At 38.5% G+C, this 18,147-nt stretch overlaps 1 protein-coding gene across 6 annotated transcripts in view; it reads left to right on the top strand.

Moving 5' to 3' along the window:
* LOC143017840 (uncharacterized) overlaps positions 1–18,147 on the top strand; it is a 107,881-nt gene that overhangs the window by 27,071 nt on the left and 62,663 nt on the right. For all 6 annotated transcript variants that reach the window (XR_012965706.1, XR_012965705.1, XR_012965708.1 and 3 more), the window contains exons 3-4: positions 964–1,066; positions 3,570–3,820. Coding sequence is in view for 2 of the 6 variants with exons in the window: in XM_076172776.1 (XP_076028891.1) it covers positions 964–1,066; positions 3,570–3,820 (354 nt within the window). In the remaining 4 variants the exon portion in view is untranslated. The remainder of the gene's footprint in view (positions 1–963; positions 1,067–3,569; positions 3,821–18,147) is intronic.

Genomic DNA, 18,147 nt, shown 5'->3' with positions numbered 1-18,147 from the left:
AAGAATGAGTGAAGAAAGACTAGTAAAAGAGGTATGGAAGGCAGATGTGGAGGGAGTGAACATGAGGGGACGTCCTAGGATGAGGTGGATGGATGGGGTGAAGGGGGCTTTGGGGAGGAGGGGAATGTCTGTTGAGGAAGGAAGGGAGAGGACGGAAGACAGAGGTGAGTGGAGAATGGTTGTATATGGATGATGATGTGATTGCATGAGGAGGAATGGGCGGGGGGGTGGGGTAGTATGTGTGAGTAAATTTTGACGCAGCCCGAAGGGATTTCTCCCCGTCCTCTCCTTATATGCAAAGGGGGACGGAGAGGGGGGGTCGCCGATTAAATGAAGCGGCCTTGCTGTGGATGTGCTGTGTCTTGCGACACTGCTTCTGACCCAGGGCGGTGGGCAGGGTGCAGGGATGACCCGTCATCCAGGAGTTGCTCAGATGAGAGGGAGGGTGGGAGGGGTGTGGAGTGTGTTTGGGGATGAAATGGGTGGGAGTGTTTTTATGCCTTTCCCTTTTTGGCTACCTCCCTTGGAAGAGGGAAAAAGCCTTGGTATATGTATATATGTAAATATATATAGGCTTTGAAATTATTCACAAAAATTCCCTATTTGTGGGTGGGTGTCTCTTAACTCTTGTGAATTTTTAGAGTTGTGTACATTGGACACATTTTGAATCTCCTGATGCCCAGATTATATCAAGATAATTTTTATGATTTTCATGTCTCCATGATTGTTTCAATTAACAGTTAATTGGAGAATATCATGTTTTAGATTTAAGTGTTGTGCTAGTTGCCATTTAATTGTAAAACAGTTTTAGTGCCAGTTTGAAATGTTGAAACAGGAGTGATTAAGTCACATTTTATTCTCTTAATGTCTTGAAGGGCAAAATGCGTATTGAATGTGTTTAATGTATATATATAAAAGTAAATGAAAGCAGTGGGTTTCAACAAAGTTTTATTCAAATTTCAGCTTCAGAATGAGGCCAACTTAGACAATGATTTCATTCGTGAATACTTCAAATCTCAGCAAGCGCTCTACAAAGAACAGATAGAAGTAAGGAAAAACTATCTTGGTAAGTATGTTTCTGTTTCTCATTGTTAAAGGTATTAAATGTAAATGTAGCTATCATCATTATTCTTGGTTAGGGGGCTGCTTCTTGCGACAAAGGTCAGAGTGATGGCAGTATGAACCCTGTCACCAGCAAGTTGAACTAATGGTATAATTCATTAGATTCCACACTGTAAGGGGCAACATCATAGCCTTCTGATAGGTGGGAGTTTATGATGTTAGATAAAATAATTATTATACAATTATTTTGTTGCTGCTGCTGTTAGACACCCCCCACCCTTCTCCAGTAAAGGTGTGGAAGAGGCAATAAGAAATTAAGAATTCCAATGCAGAACACCTTGACCAATATTTGCAACCACACCTAATTGTACAAGAGAATTTGGCAATCTTGACAAGTGACCCCATAATATCCATACTAAGACCAAATAAACCACCTGAAAAAAACAATGTCCAGCAGACCAGTGTCATTACTATTCACCTTAACCAAGACTAATTGTAGGAAGAGCATTACTCCACCAGCACACTTATCACAACACACAACAAGTGCTGGTGTGATTCAACAAGAAAGCACCACCAGAAAGAACATTTATGATGGCAATAAACACCAGCAAGGCATTTATCAGAAAAAATTATGAAGATGCACATCAACAAAAACAAGGAATGGGTAATGAACTTATTGACTGGCAGACAGTGAAGAGTAACCCAAAACAACCAAATTTCTGGGACTAAAGGAGTCGTCATTGTCGTCATCCAACCCCCCCTCCATGGAAGCAATACTCTTTGGGACTATTTATTTCTTCACAAGTAATCTTGCAGCACCAGATCCAGAACATAACAAGAGTACTCACCTACTCTGATCAATTGATATACAGGGGGTCACTGCAATTCGACAGGGATGGGGCGGTCTATCATCAGTTGAACCTGGGTTCTGTCTGTTGAGTTGACTTTAGTGTATCATTCAAACAAGTTCTCTTTGGTATTACTGCCAATGGTAATTCAACTTTGCTCATGTCCAATCTTCTCTTTGTTGGTTCATTATTTCTTTCTTCTTTTCCTTCCTCCATTTTAATATGTTAATACACTACATCAATAAAACCAAACTAATGTGTATGAGCAGAGAGGAGAGGAACGTAGAGGATGTGGTTTTTGAAGACAAGAATAGAAGAGGTAGAGTGTTTCGGATATCTTGGTGCAACAGTAACAAATGGAAATGAGATGAAGACAGAAATAAATATAAGAATTGCTTCAGCAAACAGATGTTATTTTAGCCTTATACCGATATTAAAGAAATATCAAGAAATACAAAATTAAGAATCTACAATTCAATTCTACAACCTATAGTTTTATATGCCAATGAGACATGGAGCTTAACAAAACAAATGGAACAAAGACTACTGGTGTTTGAGAATACAGTATTGAGACAAATTACTGGACCAGTTTTTTATGAAAATGAGAATAGGTGGAGAGGACAACACAATAATGAGCTGAGAAATAACTAAAGAGAAAATAACAGATGTTATAAATAGAACAAAATTGAGATGGGCTGGGCATGTGGCACATATGGAGGACCATAGAATTCCAAAACAAGTTTTGATGGGTAGAATGCCTGGAAGAAGACCCAGAGGGAGACCTCGAACGAGATGGATGGATGGAGTGGATGCGGAGGTGGACAGAAGAAAAATAAATAATGCAACCTGGATGGAAGCAGCACAGGACTAAACGGCAAGGAGAGGATTACTGTTGGCAGACCATAATCTACCTGAAGTTCAAGATCAACACAACTTTTTTTCTGTAGACCTTTCCATGTTCTTATAGAAAAAGCGCTGCCTTGGAGCTTATTCGCTAGCCTTCCGTGTGTGTGTATATGTATGTGTATATATATAATATATATATATATGAAATGTTACAGTTCTTGGAGAGGTCACACTTGAGCTTCACTGTCTTGATGGAATACTATTTTCTTGATTCCTAAGCCTAACAGATTGTCTATGGCATGAGTTCTGTGCCTACATGGGGGTACCTGTATGTTTTATGCCTCTGCATACAGGCACTCCAGAGAGGCACAGAAGGTATAAGGCACTGGTGTTTGGTTGGCAGTAAAATATATTGACTTGGGTTACCACACTGCAAAACACACTGATTTTGCATTTGACTAGAGTATTGTGGATTTCTTTTTAAATGGAAAATATATTCCTATAGTTTGTCAGTGAAGTTCACAAACATGCTGTGTGTTTATATGTAGTAATCACCATATACATTTACAGGATTGAGCTTTAGGAGTGCCTGGGTTATGACTTGGTATATTAGAGTGAAATGTTGGTTTATTTTTGTCTTCCATAACTTTTGATTTTGTTAAGGTGTTCCCTAAGGACTTGAGAGCTTTGGGAAAACTTTGTAATCCTTATTTATTCATGTTTCTTTGTAAGGTGTGTCATATGTATTATGTTATATAATAAAGGTTGGATTGTCTATAGGTATATAAATTTTCAGAATTATTTCTTTGACAGGATCTAACAAAGATATCAAAAGCAGTAGGGAAATAAGTGCTTTAGAGTGTTCAAAATATTTTGATAAGTCCAAAGGGCAAGAAGAAAAAAAGAAGACAAAGAAGGAAGAAGATGGAGGAAGGAAGGGCAGGAAGGAGGATGTAGATCATAAAAGTAAAAAAGAGGAAGGGAAGAAAACAGCAAAGTTATCAGTAACCCAGTGCACCTCCCCAGTAAAAGACACTCGTGTTGTCTCACCACTCACCCTCAAGGTAGGTGCAAAATTGTCTCAGAGGTTGTATATGTAGTTCCATAGAAATGCACAGTTCTGGATATCTATATACCAAAGGCTTGTAAGGGAGGTAGCCAGCCAAGGCATACACCCACCCCCATCTCCACATATCGCCCATTTGTTTCCCCTTTAACATAGCTCCTTGTGGATGAAGGGTCATCCCTGTCAACCACTCACTGTCTAATCAGTGGCATAGCATGCTGAAATGCCACCCAGTGTGAGAGTCATGCTGCTTACAGGCTAACAATATTTGAGAACTTAAATGATATCTACCAACTATCCTTATTGTATCATTCCTTCATAATGTTTTCCACTAGCTGCCCATGTTCAGTGCTATACAGCACTGATCAGGACAGGGCTGAACATAATTTCTATATGAATAATATGACTCGCACTATTCATGATGCAAGACAGTAAAGGCAAACATAATTTTATTATATATATATATATATATATATGAGAGAGTGATAGGTGGGGAAGGGTAAACGAAGATGGGCTAAGAATACATTTATTGTTCTTACGTTTCGGTTATTATAAGCCTTCCTCAGAGAACTTGTTACAGAACATCTTGGTCACAACATTTATACCCGTAGTGGGGGAACTTGTGAAGCTTCAAGTGTCAGGTTTTTTCTAGCGCATTAATTATTAAGAGACTGGCTGCTTTAGATAGGCATATAAATCCTTCTCTGTCGTTATTATTTTCTTGGACATTTATATGTGCAGCTTCAACTGTCTTTCTCATCTTCTTTTGTAATCCTTTGTGTAAAATTTCAACTTTACTCCACAAAGGATTACAAAAGAAGATGAGAAAGACAGTTGAAGCTGCACATATAAATGTCCAAGAAAATAATAACGACAGAGAAGGATTTATATGCCTATCTAAAGCAGCCAGTCTCTTAATAATTAATGTGCTAGAAAAAACCTGACACTTGAAGCTTCACAAGTTCCCCCACTACGGGTATAAATGTTGTGACCAAGATGTTCTGTAACAAGTTCTCTGAGGAAGGTTATAATAACCGAAACGTAAGAACAATAAATGTATTTTTAGCCCATCTTCGTTTACCCTTCCCCACCTATCACTCTCTCATTTGTCTTAAACAATTTATCAACGTATATATATATATATATATACAGTAGAAGCCCAATTTAACGAATCTCAATTTAGCGGAAGCTCAAATTAGGAAACTGCAAATAGCAATAACGAAAATGCTCAACGTAGCGGAAATGGTCTGCTAAGTTGACCATTTTCTGCTAGCTGGCCAGATGCGCGTCTACGAAAATAGCTCAATTTAACGGGAACGGTAAGCTAAGTTGAGCATTTTCCATCAACTGGCCACATGCGTGTCTCAAGAGTCCAATGTTACCAGATGTTACCAGATTGTGGTGGTGGAGTCAAGGAAAAATTGATAATTTAGTACTTTGGAGGTATATATATATATATATATATACCTCCAAAGTACTATATATACAATAATAATTCAGTATATGTATAAAGTATAATTGTAGCAGAAATATATTCAAGTAGAAATAGACGGTATAATAGGAAAACAAAATAATGAAACAGTAAGTTGATGGGAAAATTCAAAATCAGTACGCGAGAGTAATCACCACGAAAAACACTTCTATAACAACGAACTACGTTTTCTGCAACAACACAACAATAACGCTCGCTATCCAAAAACCAACTGCCTAGTCCTATTAATCGCTAGAATTATGTACATCGAACCAAACACGAAGCTATGACTAATATTCCGCGAAATTCACACAGCTCATATCATTGTTACATGACACACACACACACATGTTGCAACAAATTACTGCATGTTGCTGTTCGTTTGCAATTCACAATTGTGCTGCCTATAATTCACTTACAATAATATATATACTGTATGTGTGTGTGTACACTAGGGAATTTTTAGGTACGTATCATTTTTATAATCCGCTCTTGCAACACTGTTACACCAACGCTCACTCGCTCAATTTAACGGAAAATTCAATTTAGTGGACTGGACCTTGGCTGAATTAGTTCGTTAAATCGGGCTTCTACTGTATATATATATATATATATATATATATATATATATATATATACACGTGTGTGTGTGTTTGCCTAATTGTATCTCATGGGAAGGGGAGCTACACTTGTGGTGTTCCATCTCTGAATCTCGCAGTGTCTAAATTGTTCATGTATGGTTTTGCACATTCTATCATTTTGTCCAGTTTGTTCCATACATCACTGGGAAAAGCTGTTCTTTTTCAGGTTTTTTCCATGTCCCCTTGCATTTCTCTTATCCCAATTTAGTAAGTCTTCTATCAAGGACTTCCATACTTCTCATGATTCTATAGATGGTCAACAAGTCTCCTCTTTCTCTTCTTTGTTCCAGGATTGGTAACTCTAGTTTTGACAATCTCTCTTAGTATGACAGTTCTTAAAGTGTTGGGGCCATCTTTGTAGTTGCTCTTTGGGTTCTTTCAATTTTCCTTACATTCTTTTTGGTACTGGGTGACCATAGTGTTGCTGCACACTCCAGTCTTTGACCTATCAGTGTGACTAGTATTTTCTTCACCATTTCTTTGTCCAAATGAATAAATGCCACATTTATTGATTTTAGCAAGTTGTAGGTCTCTCCAACAGTTTTGTTTATCTGTTTATCAGGGGACATGTCCTTTGTGATGAATACTCCCAGGTCTTTTTCAAATCCCACTTTCTGTACTTCCTTTTCACCAATTTTATATTGTCCTAATATCCTGTTTTTACTTTTTCCAAATTGCACAATATTTCATTTCTTAATATTAAAGTCCACTTCCCACTTCTGACTCCATTTCAAAAGTTTATTCAGATCTCTGTGGAGCGACTCTGGTCTATTTCAGTACTTGATTTTCTCAACAAGTTTGCATCATCAGCAAAGGAGCTCATGTAACTGTCCACATCCTTGTCCATGGCATTCACATAAATAGCAAACATTATTGAAGCCAGTAACAATCCCTGTGAACTCAACTAATCACCTCTCTCAATTTCTTATATTCCTCCATTTCTTTCTCATTTAAGCAGTTCACTCTAAGTACCTCCCTACCTTCTGCCCTTTTCCTCTTTCTCCATCTATTCTCCACTCTCAATTTACCTTCCAGAAATGATCTGATGTTCCCCCACTCTCTTCCCTTAGAATATGCATATCCTTAACTCTTCCCACCATACTCCTGGTCACCACCATATAGTCCATTAATGCTCTATCTGCCACCCTTCCATCCACCACCCTCTCCCATGTGTACTTATGCTTGACTTTCTTCCTAAACACACTGTATTTGCTATTATCAACTCTCTTTCAAGACACATCTCCACCACCAGTTCTCCGCTAAGATTTTCACCTGGAACTCCATACTTCCCAATCACTCCATCTATTGGTTTATTTCCTACCCTAGCATTAAGGTCTCCCAATTCAACTATATTGACATCTCTCTAATCCCTCTATGCACTCATTTAAATTTACCCAAAAATCCTCCCTTTCCTCTACTCTCTCATCACTACCAGGCCCATATGTACTTACAAAAACCCACATCTCCCTTGCCAGCTTCACCTTCATCCACATCAACCTTGAAGAAATCTCCTTCCACTCCACTACATGCTTACCTATCTCTTCACTTACTAGTATAGCCATCCCTTCTTCACTCTTGAGAACCCAACTACACTCCCAAACTCACACTCGCCCCCCCCCCCTTTCAATTTAGTGTCACCCAAAGCCAGCACATCCATCCTCTCACAAACATACTGCCTATCTCTTCCCTTTTACTCTCATCTGTACCACATCCACACACATTAAAAGACCCAAACGTTAGGGCACTGGTTGGAAAACTCCTAGACCCTCTTATGCCTTTACTTTTTTTAGGAATGTCCCCTTTGGGGCTACAGGTAGCAGGACTCCTAATCCTATCCCCTGTCCCATTTTTTGTCGCCTCTTATGACTCAAGTGGGAAGACTTGGTGGTAGCATTCTTTTCCCACCACTTTAATTATACTGCAACTGTCCCTCCATTATGCTGTCCCCTCACCCCTTGTTACTGCCCTGTACCATTTCTCTGAATATTATTATTATTTTTTTTTTTTTTTTTTTTTTTTTCCGAACCCTGTTGTGGGGGAAAGCAATACTGCCACAAAGTCCTTCCACTTTAGTCCTGCTACCTGTAGTCCCAAAGGGGACATTGCTAGAAAAAGTAAAGGCATAAGAGGGTCTATGAGTTTTCTAACCAGTACCCTAAGGTTTGGGTCTTTTAATGTATATGGATATGGTACAGATGAGAGTAAAAGGGAAGAGACAGGTATGTTTGTGAGAAGAAAGATGGATATGTTGGATTTGAGTGGAACTAAGTTGAGAGAGAGGGGCAAGTGTGAATTTGGGAGTAGTTGGGAGGTTCTCAGGAGTGAAGAGATGATGAGGAAGAGAAGGGGTGGCTATACTAGTAAGTGAAGAGATAGGTAAGCATGTAGTGGAGTGGAAGGTTTCTTCAAGGTTAATGTGAATGAAGGTGAAACTGGGAAGGGAGATGTGGGTTTTTGTAAGTGCATATTGGCCTGGTAGTGAGAATAGTGTAGAAGAAAGGGAGGCTTTTTGGATGCATTTGAGTACATAGAGGGAATAGGGAAAAATGTCAATGTAGTTGAATTGGGAGACCTTAATGCTAGGGTAGGAAATGAACCAATAGACGGAGTGATTGGGAAATGTGGAGTTCCAGGAAAAAATTGTGGAGAATTGATGGTGGAGATGTCTTGAGAGTTGATGATAGCAAATACAGTATTTAGGAAGAAAGCCAAGCATAAGTACACATGGGAGAGGGTGGTGGATGGAAGGGTGGCAGATAGAGCATTAATGGACTATATAGTAGTAACCAGAAGTAAAGTAGGAAGAGTTCAGGATGTACATGTTCTAAGGGGGGAGAGTGGGGGAATATCAGGTAATTTTTTGGTAGAAGGTAAATTGAGAGTGGAGAAAGAGGAAAAGGGTAGAAGGTAGGGAGGTATTTAGAGTACTGCTTAAATGAGAAAGAAAAGGAGTATAAGAAGAAGCTGAGAGAGGAGTGAGAGGGAGTGAAGGAAAGAGTAGAACTAGGAGTGGAGGAGGAATGGGCATGGTTCAAGGCGGTTGTCATAAGGTGTGCAAAAATGGTGTGTGGAACAAGGAGGATGGGAGGAAATAGAAGGAAGGGTAGTGAGTGGTGGGATGAGGAAGCAAAGAAGGTTGTAGAAGAGAAGAACCAGGCTTTCATAGATTGGTTACAAATAAGGACGAGGGAATCAATGAAAGGTACAAAGTAAAGAGAAGTAAAGCATAAGATAAAGGAGGCAAAGAGGAGAGCAGATGTGAAATGGGGTAAGAGTATGACAGAAAATCTTACATATGTATACCAAAGGCTTTCCCCCCCCCCCTTACAAGGGAGGTAGCCAAAAAACAAAGGCATAAAATCCATTCCCACCCATTCCATCCCTAATACACTCCACTCCCCTCCACCCTCTACCCTCTACTCTCCCTCTTATCTTGGCACCTCCTGGATGACTGGTCACCCCTGCATCTTGTCCACTGCCTTGGGTCAAAAGCAGTGTTGCAAAACACAGCACATCCACAGCAAGGCCGCTTCATTAAATCGGCGACCCCCCCTCTCCGGATCTTGAAAGTAATAAGAAAATGTTTTGGAAAGAAAGTAAAAGAGAAAGAGGAGGCGAATCAAGTAGAGAAGAAAAGGTAAAAGGTGCAGATGGAGAGATGATAATAGAAGAGAAGGCAGTTAGAGGAAGGTGGGCAGAGTATTTTAAGGAGTTGCTAAATGTGAAGGAGGGGAAGGTAGTTGCAGTGGGAAGTGCAAAGGAAAGGACCATGGTGAGTGTGGAAAATAAAGATGAAGTGAAGGCAGTTGTTAAGATGATTAGAGCAGGTAACGCACCTGGGTTGGATGGACGCCATGGAGAATGTCTGAAAAAGGGAGGTACAGTGATGGTGCACTGACTGGTGAGGTTATTTAATGTTTAAATGAGGGTAGAGTACTGGAGGAGTGCCTATATAGTTTCACTTTACAAGGGAAAAGGTCACAAGTGTGAGTGTAGTAGTTTCAGAGGGATCAACTTGTTAAGTGTTATGTCACCCTGGCTGTTCAATTTATTCATGGATGGAGTGATGCAACAGGTAAATGCAAGAGTAGTGGGTCAGGGATTGGAGATGGTTAAAGAAAATGGAAAAAGTAGGAGATAAGTCAGCTGTTGTTTGCTGACGACACTGCACTTGTAGCAGGATCAGAGGAGGGATTGTAGAAGTTTGTGACAGTTTGGGAAGGTGTGTGAAATAAGGAAGCTGAAGATAAATCTGGGTAAAAGTAAGGTGATGAGATACAAGGGGAGAGAGTGGCTGCAAACAGGAAGTGAGTATTAAGGGAGAAAGAGTGGAGGAAGTGGATAGTTTTAGATACTTGGATGCAAATGTGACAGGAAAGGGAGGAGTGAAGGTTGAGGTAGAATGTAGATTGAGAGAAGCAAGTAAATGCCTTGGTGGTTTAAAAAGTGTAATGAGAAATAGACATTTGGGAATGGATGCTAAGAGGAGATTGTATGAAGGAGTGATTGTGGTGACAGCACTGTATGGGGCAGAGACATGGAACATAAGGGAGGAAGAGAGGAGTTTGAATGTGTTTGATGAGGTGTCTAAGAAGTACGATAGGGGTTATTAGGCTGGATAAAGTGAGAAATGAGGGGATGGAGAGGGGGGGGTTGCCGATTTAATGAAGCGGCCTAGCTGTGAATGTGCTGTGCCTTGCAACACTGCTTCTGACCCAGGGCAGTGGACCCATCATCCAGGAGGTGCCAAGATGTGAGGGAGAATAGAAGGGAGTGAAGGTAGGGGATGCAATGGGTGGAAGTGGTTTTTATGCCTTTGTTTTTTGGCTACCTCCCTTTATAAGGGGGCAAAAGCCCTTGGTATGTATGTATCTTATGGGAAGGGGAGCTATGCTCGTGGTGTTTCGCCTTTTTTTTTTTTTTTTTTTTTGCATTTCTCTTGTAAGTGCTTTTTATCAAGTTATTTCCATGCTTTTCATGATTCTATAGATGGTCAGTTGGTCGCCTCTCTTCTTTGTTCCAAAGTCAGTAACTTCAATTTAGCCATTTTAGTGGTTGCTGTCTGGATTCTTTCAATGTTCTTTTTGGTAATGGGTGACCATAATGTTGCAGCATACTGTTTAGGCCTTATTAGTGTGACTAATATTTTTTTAATAATTTCATCTAAATAGGTAGATGCCACTTTTATTGGTTTTAGCAAGTTATAGGATTCTCTGATAATTTTGTTTATTTGTTTATCAGAGGACAAGTCATTTGAGACCAATACTCCCTGTTTTTTTTTTCAGATCCCACTTTATTTTTTTTTATTTTTTTTTTTATTTATTTTTTTATTTATTTATTTTTTTTTTTTCCAATTGTATATTGTCCTGATATTTTCTTACTTTTTCCAAACTCCATTATGCTACATTTCTTAATGTTTAAGTCTATTTCCCACTTCTGACTCCATTTCCAAACCTTGTTTAGGTCTCTCAGTAGTGATTCACAATTGGTTTTGGTTTTCACTTTCCTCAACAATTTAACATCATCTGCAAAGAATCTCGTGTAACATTCCACATCTTCATCCATGTCATTCACATAAATAGCGAACATTATTGGAGCCAATACAGATTCCTGTGGAACTCCACCAATCACCTCCCAACCTGAACACTTTTCTCTGAGCACTATTCTCATTTTTCTACCATGTAGAAAATCCTCCATCCAGTTTAGTAGGTTGCCTTGTTTTCAAATTTTTTAAATAATTTTTTGTGTGGTACTTTGTTGAAGGCTTTTTGTAAGTCTAAGCACAATCAGTCCATCCATCCCTTTCTTGTATTGTATCTATTAGTCTTGAGTAGAAACAGATTGAATTTATGGTACATGATCTTCCCTGTCTGAATCCAAATTGTCTTTAAGTTTATTTTTTTCTTCCAGGTGTTCTACCCATCGATTCTTGATAATTTTCTCACGAATTTTGGCTACAGTGCTTGTTAGTGAGACTGGTCTAATTAGTTGGTTATTCCTCGTTTCCTCCTTTATATATTGGTACAATGTTGGCATTTTTCCAGTCTCTTGGTATTTTTCCTTCTTTGAGTGAGCAACTTATTATGTTGTATATTTTGTCCAGTAGTTCTTCGTTGCATTCTTTAAGTATCCAGTTTGTAATTCTGTCCGGGCCATGCAATTTCCTCATGGTAAGGTTCTTTAATTGATCTATTATTTCTTTTTGTGTTGTTATTATTTCCCTTATGGGGGGAGATCACACTTCACTTCCTTTGTCCCAATCCAATGCTTGCTTTTTAAATAGTGAAAACTGACGAAGTGATTGTTCCTGACTTCGGCCATTTCTAGGTCTTGTGTGTATTCTGTATTTCTTTGGTGTAGTTTCACCATTTCCTGTTTATTTTTAAGTTTACTATTCACATACCTAGAGAATAGTTTAGGTTGATCTTTACATTTTTCTATGATGTCCTTTTTTTTCTCTGTCTCTCCTATCTATGCACTTTTACATATTCATTTCTATAGTTGATATATATTTGCTATTTTCCAGGTTTTTTATTTTTTACTTTTTCCAAGCTGAGAAGTATTATAGGGGTTACTAGGCTGGATAGAGTGAGAAATGAGGAGGTGAGGAGAATGGGGATGGAAAGGTAGTTGAGAGATAGGGTTGATGAAAGAGTATTGGAATGGTTTGGACACATGGAAAGAATGAAGGAAAACTAGCAAAAGAGGTGTGGAAGGAGTGAACATGAGGGGGTGACCTAGGATGAGATGGATGGATGGGGGTAAAAGGGGCATTGGAAAAGAGGGAAATGTCTGTTGAGGAAGGACAGGAGAGGACAGAAGATGGGGTGAATGGAGAATGGTTGTGTATGGATGATGCAGTGATGCATGAGGGGGAGTATGTGTGAGAAATTGATGCAGCCTGTAGGGATTTCTCCCTGTCTTCCTTTCTGCATGAGGGAATGGAGAGGGGGGTTGCCAATATAATGAAGCAGCCTTGCTGTGGATGTGCTGTGTCTAGCGACATTGCTTCTGACCCAAGATAATGGGCAAGATGCAAGGATGACCCTTCACCCAGGAGGTACCAAGATAAGAGGGTGGAGGGGAGTGGAGCATGTAGGGGATGGAATGGGTGGGAGTGGTTTTTATTCCTTTTTTTTGGGGGAGGGGGTACCTCCCTTGTAAAGGGGAGAAAGCCTTTGGTATATGTATGTATGTAGTTCTAGTTCAAGTAATATGTGGTCACTCTTCCCAATTGGTGTCATGTATTCAATTTTATCCAAAATTTCAGGTTCTGATTTATAGAATAAATCTAGTCTCGACGGTTCTTCCTTATTTCTAGATCTGGTGTTTTCCTGTATACTTTTTGTCATTGTATATTCCATAGTCATGTCAAGTAATACATTTCCCCATAATTCCTCAACACCCTTCACTGACCTCTCCCAACAGATATCTTCACAGTTAAAATCTCCCATAAGTACCACATTTCCTCCAACTTTCAGCACCCCATTCAATGAAATCCTTGTATCTTCTAACAATACAGAGTAATCTCTCTCCAAGAACCTGCTTGTAGGGACACATAAAACACCACAAACACTTTTTCATGTCTTTATCTTAAACTCTTTATGATCATTTCCACACTGTTCCCTCTATTTGTAACCTTCATCACATTTAAATTTTTCTCAGCCAAAAACATGACTCCACCCTGATTTTTTTTTCTCTCTCTCTCTCTCTCTTTCTTAGCCAGCGATTATATAATCCATGTCCAACACTGGTGATAGTGGACCCCTTAATTTTGTCTCTACAATTTCCAATACATCTGGCTTTGCTTTTGACAAGTAATCATTAAGCTCATTTGATCCTGAAATTAATCCATTTCTATTAGTATAAGCCAATTTTAATATTCTGCACTATACATCTTATTCTTTGTTCCTTTTGTTTCTTTTTCTTGAAGATACCATTTTCTCAGTCTCATGTCCAACAATTTTCTCAATCATGTCCAACACTCTCCAAAAGTGGGATGTGTGTTCTTTTCTCTCCCTTTTTTCCCTGCTTCATAATGTCTTCTCTCTCTGTCCTCAAGGTTCATATTTTTTTATCCATACATTTTTATAGTTCTCAATATATACATACTTTCCTGTTGCAAGTATCTTTTCCGCTGCCCTTTGTGACCATAGTTTGATCTTTAGGGGTTGATTTTCTTCTTCATATTTTCTAATTCTATGCACTTCCTCTATTTCCTGTTCTAATTCTTGCTCTTGATATTGTACTTCTCAAAACATTTCTTGCTAATTCTTTCTCATCTTTGTGTGTCTCTTTTTTAAGATCAAATACTACTACTGTATACTCTTCTTTTTGTCAACTGTATCTCCCACCCTTTAGCATTCTCATGCATTTGTTGCTGAACAATTTCCTTGGTCTTTTTTCCATTCCTTCTCAAGTTGCTGTATATTTTCCTTGCCTATATTTCATCCAATCTTCTCAGTCATTGCCTTCATTTGTTCATTCACCTCCTTTATGGTCATAATATTTACTGTATCTTTGCTTTTCAATTTCTCATTTTCACATTTTACCCTAACCAATTCTTTTTTAGGGCATTCACTTCCTGATTTGTTTCAGCATTTGCTTTCCTTAATTCACTAATCTCTTGATAAGATATATATTGTTCAAAAACCCTTGAGACTAAATCTTTCAAAACTCATTTCCTTCTCCATGTCTGTAATTCTTGTCAAGTTACCACTTTCTTGCCTAAATCTAGAAAATGGCCTTTGTTGTTTTTTCATAATCTCAGGCCTATTGGAGTCTCTAAGCTCATGTTTACCTTTTGTTTCACTGCTCTGCCACCAGAGGTCTCATGTTGCCTGCTTTCATTTCCTTCAATTTTGTTTCAGTACTCACTGTATTAATCTACCTCGGGCACACACAAGGGCTCCTCTTTCCCAGTCAACACAGCCTAGGTATCCTGTTGTAGCACTGACGAGAAGTCCTGTTTTTTAATGTAGTCCCCAGGAGTGCCACTTGTTCATGTGTTGACAGGTTGACAATCGATGTGTGTGTACGTGTATATATATGTACAGTCGAACTTCGAAAGCCCGGACCCCAAATGCCCGGACCCTCGTATGACCGGTCGAAATGAACAAAGGGTGGAATTTTTAAGCAAAGTTCCCTATTTGTCTGGTAGGTGGCAGGGATGGCCGTACATGTGTACTCAAACCCGACCCAGTCAATCCGCCACCAGGGCTGCCGTTTCATAGAATTTTGTACCAAAACGTAGTAAAATAGCGGCATGTGGCAACTGCACAAGGACATGAGGAAATTTTTTCTACATACCAGCGGGCTGTTAAAAACATTCAAAAACTGAAACATTTGTTTAAAAATCATATAACTAGTTAAATAATAAATGGTACATCAAAATATGACTTTTATTGGTAATTGTGTTATAAAATATTATATCCCAAAAGATACGTTTTTACTCTGTAGAAAAAATTCTACGCTAAAGTTTCAGCTTTCTTTTAGCGATAATAGTATTAAAAAAAAAAATTATATCTTACTGAATATGTTACAGCATGGGGGCCTTATATACATTCAAGAATAAAAAAAAACTAGAACCAACATTTTGTCTAAGTTTGACAAGTATATCTGGCTATAAGTCTGCACACGCCCAAGAAAAATGTATGCCCCGGTATGGCAACACTCCCATTCTACGCGGCAGTGTAGAAAACGCGGCAACCCTGCCCGCCACCACTGTCCCACGTACATACCTTCCGATATTTACAGTGTACGTAATAAAAAATACATTACAGTACACTGTATATACAGTACATTTACATGCCTGTATTACAGTTATTATTACAGAATGGTTAGTATTATAGTATTGTTATTATTACAGCGTTAGAGTATTATTCTTATGTGTTTCTATGCCATATCATACATTACCTATACGTATACCTCTACGAAAATCTACGGGTGTTAGGGCGATATTTTCGATGACCGGACTTTTGGCATGACCGGACCACCCTTCCCCCAATTAGTCTGGGCTTTCGAGGTTTGACTGTATATATATATATAAATGCACATACAAAATATACAAAATGGATGAAACATATGGAGAACATATTAAATTGGAGACATTTTGGGTTTAGAGAGAGATCATGAGCTACAAATTTGAATTGTTTCTATTCGAGACTATTAGATTAATACAGGAAAAGGATAGGCTGATTGTACTTTCCTAGACCTACAAAAAGCTTTTGACAAAGTACCACACAAAAAACTATTAAGAAAACTGGAAACCATAGGAGGGATACAAGGTAAACTACTGAAATGGATGGAGGATTTCTTGCATGCAAGAAAAATGAGTAGTGCTCAGAGATAAGAGTTCTACTTGGGAAGAGGTGATAAGTGGAGTTCCACAGGGATCAGTATTGGCTTCAATAATGTTTGCTATTTATGTGAATGACAAGGATGAGATGTGGAAAGTTGCATGAGCTTCTTTGCAGGTGATGCATAGCTGTTGAAGAAAGTGAGTACTGAAACTGATTGTGAGTTGCTGCAGAGAGATTTGAACAGGGTTTGGAAATGGAGTCAGAAGTGGGAAGTGGACTTTAACATTAAGAAATATAGCATAATGTAATTTGGAAAAAAGTAAAAAAGGATATCAGGACAGTATCAAATTGGTGCAAAGGGAGTAAAGAAAGTGCGATGTGAAAAAGACCTAGGAGTAATCATCACAAAGGATATGTCCCCTGATAAACAAAGTCGTTTGAAAAACCTACAACTTGCTAAGATCATTAAAGGTGGCTTTTACTTGGATGAAGAAATGGTAAAGAAAATACTACTCACACTTATAAGGCCAAAATTGGAGTATGCAGCAACACTATGGTCCAGTACCAAAAAGAATACAAGGAAAATTGAGAGAATCCAGAAAGCAACTACGAAGATGGCTCCATCACTTTAAAAACTGTCATACGAAGAAAGATCGTCAAAACTAGAACTACAGACTCCGAAACAAAAAAGAGAAAGAGGTGACTTGTTGACTATAGAATCATGAGAGGTATGGAAGTCCTTGATAGAGAAGACTTACTAAATTGCGATAAGAGAAATACAAGAGGATATGGAAAGAAACTCAAAAAGGACAATTATAGGAGATAACTGAAAAAGAACTGCTTTCCCACAGAGTGGTGGATATATGGAACAAACTAGATGAAAAAAATAGTGTGTGCATAAACTGTACACAAATTTATGAACAATTTAGACACTGCAAGATAGAGATGGGACACTATGAGTGTAGCTCCCCTTCTTGTAAGATATAACTAGGTAAATAGAATCGACAGCTTTGCTGCCATGCCTATGGCATGGGCCTTTGGCCTGCTTCATGCCTTGGCCTTTAGCCTATTAATAAAACAACCAAAACCAATGAGCTTTTATTATCTGACAATACAATGCCTTAACTTTTTAGAATGTGCTTGCATCAGGACTTTCTTTGTCATGGCCACCTTGCTACCTCTTCAGGCTGAATATCATCTTTAGTACATTAAGAGTTTTGTTCACTTCTTTAGCCTTTCATTCACTTTTTCTTCTTTAGCCTTTTATTCACTTCTTTCTTCTTTAAATTCTGTTCTCTAGCATTTCATTTACTTGATGTTTTTTTAAGTCCTCCATGTCATTCATGAAGTCCGTCACCACATCTTTATCTTAGTTTTCAACATGAAGTACGTATTCTGGAAGAATCATCTCTTAGGCCTGTCCTTTGGTTAGCTTGTCATTGCAGAAATAATCCAAACATGGTTCCTCTTCAGATTTCATATAAGAATAGAAATAATAGACTCGGATAAGCCCATGAAAAGGAGATGAAACTGTAGGGGTTAACTTGATATATTTCCTGTTTCAATTTATTTTTCTACTACACTTCTTTCAAGTTTGGTCTCTTCCTGTGACTTATGGTGTGGTCATTCATAACTTGTTTGTAAGCTGTGTGTTGAATGTAATGTATATAAATAAAGGGACTAATCACCAACTGACAACTACCATCAGCTCATTGTTTTTGATTGATATTGTCATAAATTATTTGTGTTATATTTTATCATCTAAGTTTTTAAGCATTTGGCCACATCAATAGATTCAAGATGAGATATACTACCAAAACAATGCAAGGTTTAAGACACCATGTTTGTTTTTTGTTTGTTGTGGAAGATGAATTACTGGAAGTCTGAGGATGGACCTATCTTAACCACTTCC

This window comes from Oratosquilla oratoria, chromosome 33 (assembly GCF_046742065.1).
Source record: "Oratosquilla oratoria isolate Oo_2021 chromosome 33, ASM4674206v1, whole genome shotgun sequence".
Lineage (NCBI taxonomy): Eukaryota > Metazoa > Arthropoda > Malacostraca > Stomatopoda > Squillidae > Oratosquilla > Oratosquilla oratoria.
Note: the sequence above shows the minus strand (reverse complement) of the source record. Positions and strands in the feature narration are given on the sequence as shown.